At 40.1% G+C, this 13,755-nt stretch overlaps 1 protein-coding gene and 1 long non-coding RNA gene across 6 annotated transcripts; one reads left to right on the forward strand and one right to left on the reverse strand.

The window, feature by feature from the left end:
* Positions 1 to 985: 985 nt before the first annotated feature.
* Positions 986 to 13,562, forward strand: emilin2a (elastin microfibril interfacer 2a). Of its 5 annotated transcripts, none has more exons than XM_083541683.1 (9): positions 986 to 1,328; positions 1,818 to 1,943; positions 4,887 to 5,080; positions 5,257 to 7,140; positions 11,465 to 11,806; positions 11,910 to 11,957; positions 12,045 to 12,092; positions 12,184 to 12,324; positions 12,471 to 13,562. In XM_083541683.1, exons 1-9 carry the CDS (start codon positions 1,228 to 1,230, stop codon positions 12,797 to 12,799), a joined length of 3,213 nt encoding a protein of 1,070 aa, XP_083397809.1. In that variant the 5' UTR covers positions 986 to 1,227; the 3' UTR covers positions 12,800 to 13,562. The 5 variants fall into 5 exon arrangements, with proteins under 5 accessions (XP_083397809.1, XP_083397810.1, XP_083397811.1 ...); XM_083541684.1 differs by having other exon boundaries at positions 11,465 to 11,797; positions 11,907 to 11,957; XM_083541685.1 differs by having other exon boundaries at positions 11,465 to 11,797.
* Positions 7,520 to 12,538, reverse strand: LOC310726410. The gene is made up of 2 exons (XR_014533745.1): positions 12,403 to 12,538; positions 7,520 to 8,260 (listed from the first exon to the last, which is right to left on the reverse strand). It is a non-coding gene; the product is annotated as an uncharacterized lncRNA (long non-coding RNA).
* Positions 13,563 to 13,755: the final 193 nt, after the last annotated feature.

The raw sequence follows: 13,755 nt of genomic DNA on the forward strand, positions 1-13,755 counted from the left end.
GGAGACACAGATAAATAGGTAGATTAAAAGAGAAAAAGAGACAGACAAAGATAGATAGATAGATAGATAGATAGATAGATAGATAGATAGATAGATAGATAGATAGATAGATAGATAGATAGATAGATAGATAGATAGATAGATAGATAGAGAGAGAGAGAGAGCGAGAGAGCGAGAGAGAGAGATGGACAGATAGATAGATAGATAGATAGATAGATAGATAGATAGATAGATAGATAGATAGATAGATAGATAGATAGATAGATAGATAGAGAGAGAGAGAGAGAGAGAGAGAGAGAGAGCGAGAGAGATGGACAGATAGATAGATAGATAGATAGATAGATAGATAGATAGATAGATAGATAGATAGATAGATAGATAGATAGATAGATAGATAGATAGATAGATAGAGGAGCAGGCCTGGGGGACACTACACACTTGTCTCTACACGTCTCTACAGCACCGGTGTCTATCTGTAGCTGACCTTTACGTTCCCTGCAGTCTGAATATGGACCGTGTGAAAATGTAAAACAGGATGTTTATTAGACATTTTTCACAACATTCCAGGAACATAATGAGGGTGTTTAGTCTTCAGCAGTCTGGCAGTATGTGTAGGGAAGTCCATAATCCTTCAGGAGAATAGCACTGATAGACCTCAGCCATAATAACGAATATAACTGTAACACAACATAACACACAAGTCAAACACATAACCTGAGACTCAGCAAACCTCTGGTGGTCCTTGAAAAGCGCTGTGGGCCATTTAAGTCCTCTATTGTGTTTTTAGGCCACTTGTCCCGCCTCCACTAATTCTTGTGTGCCGTGTTGCCAGATACATCAAACAAGTGTGGGCCTAAACAGAAAATTGGGATTGTTTACAAAGTAGCTTTCTGTAGTGTCTGACACGGTTTACTATTATTTCAGATCATTTTAAAGCTAACAATGATGTGCAATGAATAGAGAAGGAATTAAATATTTTTTTTTTTGCCTGGAATCGGGAGGGATACTCGGTTCAATCTGGCAACCTTGGTTTTTCGGACCCCTGTAGAGTTAAGTAACTTTTTTCACTCCAACTTGTGGAGTCACTCGGACCCTCTTTTCCTCCTTCTAGAGAGTTTGGAAAGTGTGAATTAAGTGAATTCAGACAGACTCTACTTATTCTTGGGTTAATTGTTGTTGTTTTTTTCTTTTTTTGTGTTTTGTTTTTTTTGATTGTCAGGATTTACCATGAGTGTTAAAGTTCATTTGAATAGTCTGGGTTTCGCTTTGCTGTTTTTGGGAAGTGTGTCTCTGAGTATCCAGTACAACCCGCACAGATTTAGGAACAAGTAAGTATATCTAGATACTGAACATGGTGAAAGTTGCATTCGATTTATTATTGATAATGTGTGTGTGCTTTTTATTCTTGCCGGCATGCTGACCTTTTTTTTTTTTTTTTTTTTTGCATAATACACTAATTGAAATGAAGATTATATGAGATATAGGATTATAAACCTGATCTATAATGACTAGTTTTGGGCCCCTTTTTTAAAATCTCACACCCCAAAATAATGTCATACAGCGTGTAGTGTCGTTTGAATTGGTTGCTCTGTTGATGCAGATGTTTCCAGATGCGTTTTGCAAACTTTCATTGCTTGTTTTTTTTTTTTTGGTTTGCGGTTCAGATCACTATTGCAATTGATTAATCCGATCTGGAATATATATATATATATATATATATATATATATATATATATATATATATATATATATATATATATATATATATATATATATATGTCGGATCGGAATAACTTTGTGTTTGGATGTTTGGGCAGAAACTGGTGCGCGTTTATCGTGCAGAAGAACGTGAGCTGCGCAGTGCGCGCGGACATTCGCACGATGGTGGAAGCTGAAGCTGCTCCCTGCCCTGCGCACCAGCCGGACTGCGAACCATCAATGATGTGAGTACTATCCCGAGGGGCGGGGCGAGGTAGTGGGCGGGGACTGATGCTTATGCATGGTTACGAATGACGCAAATACTACAGGGAGAGGGTGGGGCTTACAAATGCCTGAGAATGCACGGCCAACTGAAAGGGATCTGGCCATCCGTGTATGTAGTTTTATTTTCTGGGCGTTTTATGGTGTGTAAGATTATTTAGCAGTGGTAGACGAAGTACACAAACCATGTACTCGAGTTAAAGTAGAGATACACGCTGTAAAATAGGACTCCAGGAAAAGTGCTGCCTTTAAACCTTTACTTGAGTTAAAGCACAAAAGTATTTGCACATTTCAAATGTACTCAAGTATCCAAAGTACTATAATTCATTATGGCTAGAATATTACATCAAAACTACTTTGGAGTCAGGAGATTCTTCTGCTGAACTGATGCTGAACTGTATGTTGGTGATGAGTAGATACCACCAAGGAGCAATTAAAACAAGTTGAAAACAGAGCACTCGCTCGACCCTGATTGGTGGTTTGCTGGGTGCTCGATGTGTTACGTCTTTACCCATTGCAAAATGTAGTTGAGTAAAAAAAAAGATATTGGACTTTAAAATGGAGTGAAGTTAAAGTAAACATCAACCCTAATGGAAATACTTTAGATACATGAAAAAGCTACTTATTTGATGCTATGTTTGATGCTTAAACACATCAGTGTCCTCCACTAGAGGAGAAGGGATGTCAGTGCTTTAGTCTTAAAAGCAGAGCACAGCACTTATTTCACCCACATGAACTCTTTAGCTGATCCGAGAACATGGTCTTCCTGCTCTGTTATATGAAAAGAAAAACACACCGATGAAGGGATTACTGTCACTACCTGCATGTTTAATATTCATATTCATGGAGCCTTGTCTGAGATAAGATTTGAGGGATTCTTCACACTAATCCTTAAGTCATACCAGCGTAGAGGCCTTGAAGTTCTTTTCAAGTAACGGAAAAGTAGATACGAGAGTTTGGTACCGGCAGCAGTTTTGCATAAATGTTTGCTGTTTTCTGGTTTGTGTAGGTCATGTATTTAAAAATTATTAAATAAATAAACTATTGTGACCGAATAAACTCCATGTACTCCAATTTATGGAGATGATACGTTTGTTCTTGTGCTGCATTATCGAGCTTGTGTACACCAAATATCATTGGAGATGAAAAAGCAAAATGAAAAAGCAGACATTTTGTTAAATGCATTCAATTGCTGCATGTAGTCAAGTGGGCTTTATTATCCTTCCAACCATATAGCGTGCAGTACACAGTGAAATGAAACAATGTTTCTCCGGGACCAAGGTGCTACATCTGGCAACATAACACAAAGGCAACAAACACAAACAACAGAAGACAAGGAAATGAAAAACACAGTAACTGTAAACACATTGACACTGTATTACCAACCAGCATGGCACAGAAGGTTGTACAAGTGGATTGTCAATAAAAAAATTAAAAATAACTACTGTACATGTACACATTTAAAAGTTCAAATGTAAACATTAAGTGTACAGAGGTTCTTGATTTTATTTTCTATATACAGTAATTTCCCATTACACGACTCACTATTCAGATAATATAGTACAGAGAGCACAAAGACTCTCTCACCTATTAGGGACATGGCCTTATGCAGAAGCTTAGAAGTCATTGCCTGCACAAATCTCATTCTTCTATGCCAGGGGTCTTCAGTCTTGTTCAACAAGGACCAGTGGCTGTAGGCTTCATTCCAACCAGACCAGAGTCATTCCTGTTTCCACTTGTTCAATTAGCTCATCTTGGGCTCCAATTAACTATCAAGAGTACCTCCTATATGGCTGGAATGAAAGCCTGCAGCCACAATGGAATATTGTGCACAAGACTAAAGACTCCTGTTCTTTGGTAAATGGTAACATCACCTAAACATGGCAGCCATCATGAAAGTGTGATGCATGTTGGGAGGTAAATCGGACTCATTAAATGCAATTTGACTTTTCAGCTCATGTAAGTGTGCACAGGCAGTCAAATATTTTTGAATGATGTTTTTTTCCCCATTTATATATATTGCTTGGTCACATTTTTACATTCCAGTATATAGAAAACTATTTCATTCCAACTAAAATGGCGCCGTTTTGACAGGCAGTGTAATTTGTGTACAAATTGTAAAGACATTTCAGTTGTTATCCTTTACGAAGGCGAAAAATACCACAAAGGTTCATGCAGGTTTGACCTTATGTTCCATGTCAGATTTCATAATGAGCTTTCTTCCACAGTTTCTTACAAAAAAAAATAAGTTGCAATGAAGAGTTACCATGAAGAGAATATGGCTTGTTATCTGAGAGATTTCTGTGGGAACATGCATTATTTTCATCCATAATTGCACTCACAGATGTGGCCCAGTCCCATCCTCATCGCAGAAAATGATGCAATTGCTTTCTAATTTTTTATTTTTTTTTTTATCACTGTTGGGAATCCAATGTATTATTGTGTTACTCTCCAGTAAATTGTATATGTGGAGAACCAAGTGCATTTATGCAGATTATTAAAAGTATCAGCAGGTTTCATATAAGTATTAATCACACTCAAGGATTGTGAAAAGCACTAACAGTCTTAGAAGAGTTTTTTTTTTTTTTTGGAAAGTTATCTACATTGAAGGTTTGCCATTTTTCTCAGAGGGATGAAGCAAAAAAAAACAACCTTATTACACAGCTGGAGGAAATCCTTTCTTTCTAAGCATGTTTAATCATCTGGTTTTAGGGAAATTCAATACTCCACGGAATTGTTAATATGGTTACGTTGTGAAATGCGAGCTTAATTGGTAATCATGTTAATTAATTAAGATTTAAAAGCCTAAAAGGGCTCTCTGATTTCATATATTTTTGCCAGGGAGAATGTATGTGCACTGAGATACATTATTGTCTACTTCGGTGCATTACATTTTGTTTTTGCAGATATCAGACCCATTTTCAACCCAGTTACAGGATTTCCTATAAGACTGTTACCGAACTGGAATGGAGGTGCTGTCCAGGGTATCAAGGTCCAGACTGCAGAGAACTAAAAGGCTCCCCGAATCGACAGATGTTACTTAAACCTCAACCAAAGCCACATCCTCTGTCCAATACTGGATACATGCGAAATTCCCAAAGTAAGATAGTCAAAAACTTAATTGAAATCTAATTAATAATCTAATTAATGTTTAATTAATAATCTAGTCCAGATTTGAACACCAAGGGTATCTTTTATCCAATATCTAACATACTGCATGCACAATATATATTTTTCATTAGAAGGATCTATTTGCTATCTTTTGTCCTTTCATAGGACCATCGATACCAGAGACAGAGAGGTACGACTCCCATCATGAAGTTGAGAAAACTCGTCAACTGGAAGAAGAAGTGCAGCGCTTATCTCAGACAGTGTTGGATCTCCAGGCAGCCATGACTAGCATGACTGCGAACCTACGTACAGATTTACAGGAGGATACCAGCAAAATGCTCATCACTCTTCTCGGCAACATGCATGTGCAAGATAGTGCCAAAACAGGAAGCCTGGAGGAAAGCTTGGTGCATCTGGATGGACATCAGGCCACAAGGGGCCTTGATGACAAAGGCATGGAAGAAGTAATGGCAAGGCTTAATGATGTGACGGATGCTCTGAAAAGCAAGGACGAGGCAATTGAGGAGCTGCGGGAAGCTGTGACTGGACACAGTGGCCAGATCCGAATGCTAATGGATGCTTCTCAGGGACTGACAGTTACTGCTGGTGCCTCCTCAGACATTGATATCCTTCAGTCCTACATTGATACTAAGTTCGATAAATTAAAGAAGGAGCTGTTGGTGGAAATGAAGGACGAGATAGCAAACCTGAAGAGTGCATGTAATGACAGCATATTGTCTGTTCAAAAGACCTGTAAAGAAGGATGGAAGGAAAGTTACGACAACCTGTCAAAACAACTACGCAGCCAGAAGGATGAGCTGAGGAAGGAGATAAGCGAGGTACGTATGGATATGGTTATGTCTGATGGGCTGGTGCGCACACACAGGCAAACAGCTCCGTTTAAAGGGCATGACAGCGATCTTCAAAATATGCTTCAGCGCCTGGTCGAAGCTCAACAAATCTTAAACGCCCGTGTGGACAACGAACTGGTACATCTGTCTATGCTACAGTTGGATGATTTATTTGGTCCTCGCATCGATGAGCTCGAAGCCAGGATGAATGTGACGGAAAGGAACGCGGAAACCTATTGCTTCTACGTGGATGAGAAGTTAACGACGGCTCTTGCTGAAGAGACGGCAAAGATCCGCGCACTCTTGGACAAGAGATTGAATTATGTGGAGGACCAGTTTACAGCCATGCTGATCGTAATGACTAACACCTCCTTCCCAGATGTGCTTAATGAGTCTGCTAATGCTCTGCAAACTCAGGTCAATGCAAACAAGTATGCGATTCAGGGGCTGGAGGACAAATTGAATACAGTTGAGCACGTTTGCTCCACTAAATGCAACTCAAGCCCTCAACGCCTAGGCAGTCTGGAGACAATCGCGGAGGACGTGAGGCACTGTAGAAATCAACTGGCTGTCCTGAGCACCAATGTTGAGAACAGTGACACGAAGCTTGTGAAATTAGGGACTGAAGTTGGTCAGTTAAAGCTTGAAAACCAACAGAACAGTCATAGGGTACAGAATGTGCAAAATCAGCTGGCACCTCTAATAGATAATATGAGTGGTCTGACTGATGCTGTGACAGGATTAGGAGATGCCGTAAGCCGATTTAATCAAGATCTTCAGAGCCTGAACTCTAGTTGTTGCCTAGACACCCAGGTCAAACAGATTCAGACACCATTAGTGGGACCATCTCTGTCCCATGAGGAAAGCAAACCAAGCCTAAGTCAGACGAAGGAGCTCAGCAACAGACTAGACAGGCTAAGATCCCAGGTGACTGCAGAGTTCACCCTTTGTAAGGAGAAGGCAGCTGAGGACATCTCTGCAATAAGCAGCAGGGTTGCTACACTGGAAGAATCATGCGCAAGGGTAAATGATGAGAGAAATCAAGTTCAGGCTACGAATGAGAATCTGGGGAAAAACTTGGCTCAAATGAACTCCACACTGCAGACACATGCCAGGGGGATCAGCAACCTCCAGATCACCCTGCACAATGTTCACACTCAGCTTGCGAGCATTAAGAACCAAACAACAAAACAGCAAGGTAAGTCATGCACAAACCACCGGTTTACTACAAGTGATGCAAAAAACCCAACCTTTCGTGATTTAAAAACAGTATAACGTTAACGCGAATAGACGTCAGATTATACGCCTTATATTAAATACGTATACATCAGAATTTACTTCTGGGTACTGTTCCTTTCTCCACCAGGCATATTGAATTCTACAAGTGTAAATATTTCGTTTGGTTTATGAGATATGGATCGAAAACACTGCATGATTTGTATACTTGGAAAAAGCCCCTAAATGGAAATTGGATTGCTGCCACACACTCACAAAAATGGTCTCTTTTTCACTTGTAGAGACGTATCTCTATGACTCATATCCATCCACAGGGTTTGCCAACCAAACCAAACCTGGTATTCAAATCCTAAAGTTAATTCTCAAAGTAGGATGTCATTAATGCATGTGCTATGAGATACAGGCAATGCTCTTAAGTCTAAATCCCCTGGGGCTGCAGGAAGGCAAGAGGTACTTTGATCATTAGCATGGAGCTAAATACTATCACACCTTTTTTCATCGCGTAATCGCTGCGTGATCTTGTTATGCTAAGCGTGTTATATTTTGGTTATTTGACTAAAAGATTCAGCTTTATGTAATGTTTAAAGAGAAAACACTACTACAGGGTTGGATCTGCGTTGTTCTAAAAAAAAAAAAAAAACCTGGTGTAGGATTAACTTGGTAAAATGTTAGTATTTAAGCTTCCTGAGGCAAAGCTAATCTCTGGTGTACAAAATGATGAATGATTAACTGCCATCCACCCTCCTCTTCTTCTTCCTCCTCCTCCTTTCCTGAGCTTTGTGAGCTCATGAGTTGGCCGGTCCTCCGACTGTCCTTTGCCGGTCATGCGCTGCTTTATTTTCCTGCACAGGATAAAAAAAATGAGTTCAGTATTAGCTTGGGTCTGGTCTTCATTAACCAGCAGAGCCTGGGACTGGGCCTCTGGATGTGCAGTGCTGTAAACCAGACTCACTTACCCCACCCAAGTACAGATGTTGGACTATGAGTCCTCTGTGATGTAACGCCTGCATGCTGATTCCTGGGAGCCTCCCTGTAAAATCTGATGTCATCATTCCAGGGTGGATATCATGTACTCTTAATTCCTGCACATGCATAAACATCACGTTTTGGGTCCAATTTATTCACAGACACATGATAATATCAGGGGTGCAATGCAAGTATACTCTCTGAACTTCTAACCGGTTAGTAGGGGTGGTCTAAATCAGTTGGGGGATTTTATTGCTGCTTAATCATTAAATCTATTACGGTGTCCAAGGAAACATTTCAAAACACTAGGAGGAGGGAAAAACCAAAAGAAATGCATTGTTACCATGCATCCCACCCAGTTTTTTTTTCTTCTTTTTTTTTTTGTATATGGTCATGAAATTTTGTATTTTGTTTCCTAAAATATATCCGAACCAGTAGGTTAGATTAAACCGCTATAACCCTGAGAGAAGCACTCTCTGAGGAGTGCTGTAAACATGTTGTGTGCCATTCTGTCTCACAACTTGTTTGTTGTCTTTCATGTGATCTCAGCACTAATGCGTACCTCTAATCTCAACCAGATGCCCTGTGAACCCTTTTGACAAACAAAACAACCAAGAGAATAGTGCACCTCCTATTCAAGTCTATATATGTTAGACATGATCAGTTCATTCTGAGTAAGCTCAACTCAAAGTCTATATTGGACTGTACTTTTTTAAATGACAAGCAATGGCAACCCCCCCACCAGAATTATATTGAAGAACAGAGTGGTGTTCTACAATCTTCTACACTACTACAATGCCAGAATTGAACATTTAGTATCAGTATAATTACAAAAATCTTATGAGCATTGCTAAGGTAATAGAATTATTAGCCTACAGTGAAGGTAAGCTTTTTAGAAACAGAGTGAAAAACACTTAAACCATTTTGTCGTTCGAAAATGGCTCAAAAAAAAGGTAGAAGGAATGAAGAACCAGAGCCAACAAGACAACTGGGCCTGCTTTTGCAAATTCTTAAGCATTACTCATTCTTTCTGGCAAGCTGTCTGGGGCAGGGGTACGCCATTGTGCAATTCTGGAACTAATTTATACAGTTGCTCTGTCAGCGACAACAAAATGTGCCGGGAAGTGTGCGAAAACCCGAAGCTCTTCACTGATTTCTGCAATGTTTATGGCATTTCTGTTTCAACCCATGAGAAGATTCTGTTCGGTTAATGTGACTGGATAACAGGCTCACGGCTCAATCCAGAGCCCTTTGCTTGATAGTTATAGAATTCTGGAATAAAGAACCCAGAAGATATCACCTGAAATGGTGTCCCATAGAGTATATGTCAGCTTATCTACTCTCATCTGCTTTCCTGTCCTTCTCTTTCTGCTGATTGATATCTTACTAGTATTGGATTCGAGTATCTCACCTCCTCTCCTGTTGTGTGCACATTCTACTGGCCAGCTTTAGGATGGGAGACTATTTTTAGTATTAATATAACTGCTTTTTTTCTGTGAAGAAATCAATAAGTGGAGAATGAAAGCTGGGTCAAAGTTCTGAGTCAAGGTCCAGATCCCATCTGGGTGTTTTCAGATTGGATCAAGCCAAGAGTGCGATTACTACAGCGAGGTCTGGCCATTAGAGCAAGGTGCAGAACTGTGGACATTAATTACAGTGTGTGTGTGTGTGTGTGTGTGTGTGTGTGTGTGTGTGTGTGTGTGTGTGTGTGTGTGTGTGTGTGTATGTGTGTGTGTGTAAAAACTGCTGGTACCTTCCTTCCATTTTGTTTTCTAAACCAATGACTGAAATGGGACCCAGCAATTTCTGATCATTTCAATGATCCCATTTCGAAACCAGTCTACCCATCTTGGTCGCTTGTAAACAAAGTCTCGCCAGACCAAGCAACTGCACGCCCTTCATAAACAAGCACGGCATCCGAGCCAACACTATTCTCTAAAGTTTACTTTAACCTCAGCAATCATCAACCCTGCTGCCAGAGATCTTTCAAAAGAACTTAGATCCTAATCGAATATATAATCATATTTATCAGAGCGTGCTGGATTATTGAACCTGAGTCAGCCAGGAAGGTAAGATTTCCAGAGGCAGGACTAATGTTGGCTTTATATTATCTTAGTGAGTCACTGTTGTTTAAGATGCCATGCTGAGCCATTGCCCAAAGTAGCCTGCGATTTCCTCTGCATCCAAGCACAGCCCCCCCATGGGAAACCTTTAGATAGCAATTATCTCATGGGAAATGGGCTTTACGTGTGCGTTTCTGAGATACCTGGTATTACGAACAGTGGTGACGCAGGAAATTGGGAGGTTGTAGCGTGCTCGAAGAGCACTCGTGGGATTTTGGCTTTAGCTTTGTTTTAATCATGCCGCTTGCAAGCAGGAAGAAAAAAGATGCAATTACAATGTTGGCTAAACCCTGAACCCTGCTGACAGTTCAAATTTAGTTTTCATTTGGCTAAATACTCAGGTAAAGGATTTTCACCTTTAATAGGCATTCTAGTAGTGGTTCATTTTCAGTGTCCCAATAAAAAAACTAATAACGTTATCACTGAACAACGCGAAGTTCTAGACAGCCTCTAGAGAATTCTAATATTGTCCTAAATACCTACGTTTTATCAGAAATATAAACATTTCAACATATCTTTCTAGTGTTAAAAACTATGGGACCAAAACTGGTCAATGGTTTTTGTTTTGTATTTTTGAACCCTACCACCATGTCCCTGGTCACACTGGAAAAATGGTGAATTCTGGCCGACAGTTTCTCAACCTCAACTGCATCACTGCGGTCCTAACTTTTAATTAGCCTAATCCGACATGCATTGTTTTTGTTTTTGTTTTCTTAATCATTCTTTTTTTAATCCCACCCACAATATATTCTAAGCGATGAACTGAGCTATACTTCCCAGAAACATAATGTAAAAATTGACCAGGCAGTTGAAAATGAAGGAAAGCAGTAAATGTATTGCATTACACTCCTATCTGTATTCGTTGTTTTCTACTTCAGCTTCATATCTGATTGCCTGCATGAAAGTAAAAACCTTCCACTGCCTTGATTTTTTTTTTTTTGGTTGCATCCTGTGGGATCCCAGTCCTGAAGCACCCCTTTCTAAAAAATAAATAAATAAATAATAATAATAATTGTGCACGCTTATACTTCCTGCATTTGTATATATTCGCTATGTTATTTGTGCAATCCGAATAATGCGTCCATATTCAATTACATCCCTAATGCAGAGTTTTCATATCGGCTACTTCCTTCATATTGTTTATTTGCGGTGATTCATTTATTCATTTGGCTTTCATATTCGTTTTTGTTTTTCCAGTGCCACTGAAGCCAGAGAAACCCAATACTTTCCATGATTCTCGGAATTCATACCCACCGAGGAGGACATATATTCCGGAGATCCACATTCCTGTGTGGATACCACAGAGGACGGTGCCTGTTACTTCCCGTCCATTTGTACGCCAGCCGCATGCCAAACCCTCAACCCCACGCCAACCTTACGCCCCCCTGCAGCCTTCAATCCCACACCAACAGCCTAATCAACCGGTCGTGTTGACCGGAGTGGCCGGACCTCCCGGGTATGCGCAAAGAGCCTCCTCTCGACGAGAGCGTGGATCCTATCACTCAGGCAAACCCATTATTGGATACGCAGGTGTGCCAGGTTAGAGATTAAACAGATCATCAATCTCTACTATGTATTATGTTAAACCTAAAAAAAAACAAAAAAAAAACACTTACATCCTTGTCTTGCACCTTCACAGCAGGCAATCCTCATGTAAACCCAGTAGCATATAAACCCCATCCAGTGCCAGGTAAAAACCTTTTGCCTCTAAAGATGAGCTCTTTGGCTTTACTTAGTCCTCCATTATGACTTTTTTTTTTATACATATTTTCATTAGTTCACCAAACATTATGGAATCCTGCACAGAGGCTTGTTGCAAAACCAGGTGAATTAAAAAATGCATTACTGTATGCATATCGATTTATTTCACACACTATTTGAAATCTAAGCACCACCTTCCACTGCCTCTTTTACAGTGTCGTCCGAGAGAAACATGGCTGTGGAGCCTTTCTCCTTTTCAGCTGGTCTCACACAGCAGGCGTTTATGGGAGACTTCGGCATCATTCATTTCAACAAAGTTCTTGTTAATGATGGAGGGCACTACAATCCCCAAACTGGTAAAAAAATAAAGTTTTTATTCACAGCTACAATTGAAAAACAAAAAGTGTATTGCTTTGATAAAAGGATACACTTACTTTGAACCAAACCACCAGTGTATGTTCTAGTCAGCAGCAAACTAATCTCTTCCTTGCTCACCCTGCAGGAATCTTCACAGTACCCGTGAACGGTCGTTATCTGGTTGCGGCCGTGCTCACAGCTCCTCGGCACGAGCGGATCGAGGCTGTACTTTCCGTGTCTGAGCGCAGCGTGCAGAAGCTAGATTCGGCGGGTTACGGAGGACACAATGGGCAGCACACATCAAGGCCTTGCCAGTGTGGTAGCTCGGTCTCATTCAGCCTCGTCCTCTCGCTGCGTGCAGGAGATCGAGTCGCACTGGTGCGCACAGCCGGCACACTCGCCCTCTCCGAGGCCAAAGAGATCCTCTCCACGTTCAGCTGCGTCTTCCTCTACTCGACCCAGGTTCACAGATAACATCCAACGTAAATAAATAAAAAGAAAAGAAACGCACACACTGCTGAAGACTGCCGGGCTGTGCAGCTCTCCACATTTACATGGCAGCCTGTGGCGAGCCAGACGACACTGCAAGGGAAATCACAGCTTGGCTTTGGCTTGAATTGAGAAACTAGAAAGATTTTACGTGCCACACATTGCAATGGTTGTACCATGGAAAGCAGTGCACTGAGATATTTAGTCGTACTCCATATATTTTCATTGTATTAATGTATTTACTTCGACTGCACCTTTTGATATAAAAAAAAAAAAAAAAAAAAAAAAAAAAAAAAAAGGCTTTTCCTGAGTATCCTTAATCAACAGACCAAATTGTATGGAATCGTTTTTTAGTCCAAATTAGTAAGAAGTATTATAAATGTCTTTATTTTGCTATGTGTGGGGAATAAAACAGGGCAGAGTTACAGAGTAATAATAGATGAAAACCACACATCCCACATTGTGTTATTCCTTTTATAATACAGAGTCTAATCAAAGACCATGATTTTTATTTATTATTGAACACATTGTGCATTCAATCAGTGTCGAACTGTTATCACAATATGATTATCACTTTGCTTCCTAAACCCCAACATTTCTTTTTTTATTTCCTGAAGACAATAATGCAATTTTTTTGAGAAACCATAAACATGTTCCCATTTCAAAACAGAAAGTAACGAATTTACCTCTAGAGTCTGGAGACGCCTTTTATAAATGTTAAATAAACATCTCCTCACTAGATCAACAATTTTTTAAAATCCTTTTATGCGAGTCCCTGTGTAAGTCGTTACTATAGAAACGCTCAGATTGAATGAGTGCATTAATGTAAACCTGAAGCCAGAACTGTCCGGGCTGTGCCGTTCTAGAAAATGAATCGATAGCTTCTGACCACAATTGAAGATCGTTGTGATACAAGCACATTATAAATTTGCAGGACAAAC

The sequence above is a fragment of the Silurus aristotelis genome, assembly GCF_946808225.1.
Source record: "Silurus aristotelis genome assembly, chromosome: 5".
NCBI lineage: Eukaryota > Metazoa > Chordata > Actinopteri > Siluriformes > Siluridae > Silurus > Silurus aristotelis.

Coding starts and splice junctions, on each gene's coding strand:
- emilin2a (XM_083541682.1), top strand. CDS start 1,228: ATGAGTGTTAAAGTTCATTTGAATAGTCTGGGTTTCGCTTTGCTGTTT. Junction 11,807..11,906: donor TGGATACGCAGGTGTGCCAG/GTTAGAGATTAA, acceptor GCACCTTCACAG/CAGGCAATCCTCATGTAAAC. Junction 12,093..12,183: donor GAGGCTTGTTGCAAAACCAG/GTGAATTAAAAA, acceptor CCTCTTTTACAG/TGTCGTCCGAGAGAAACATG.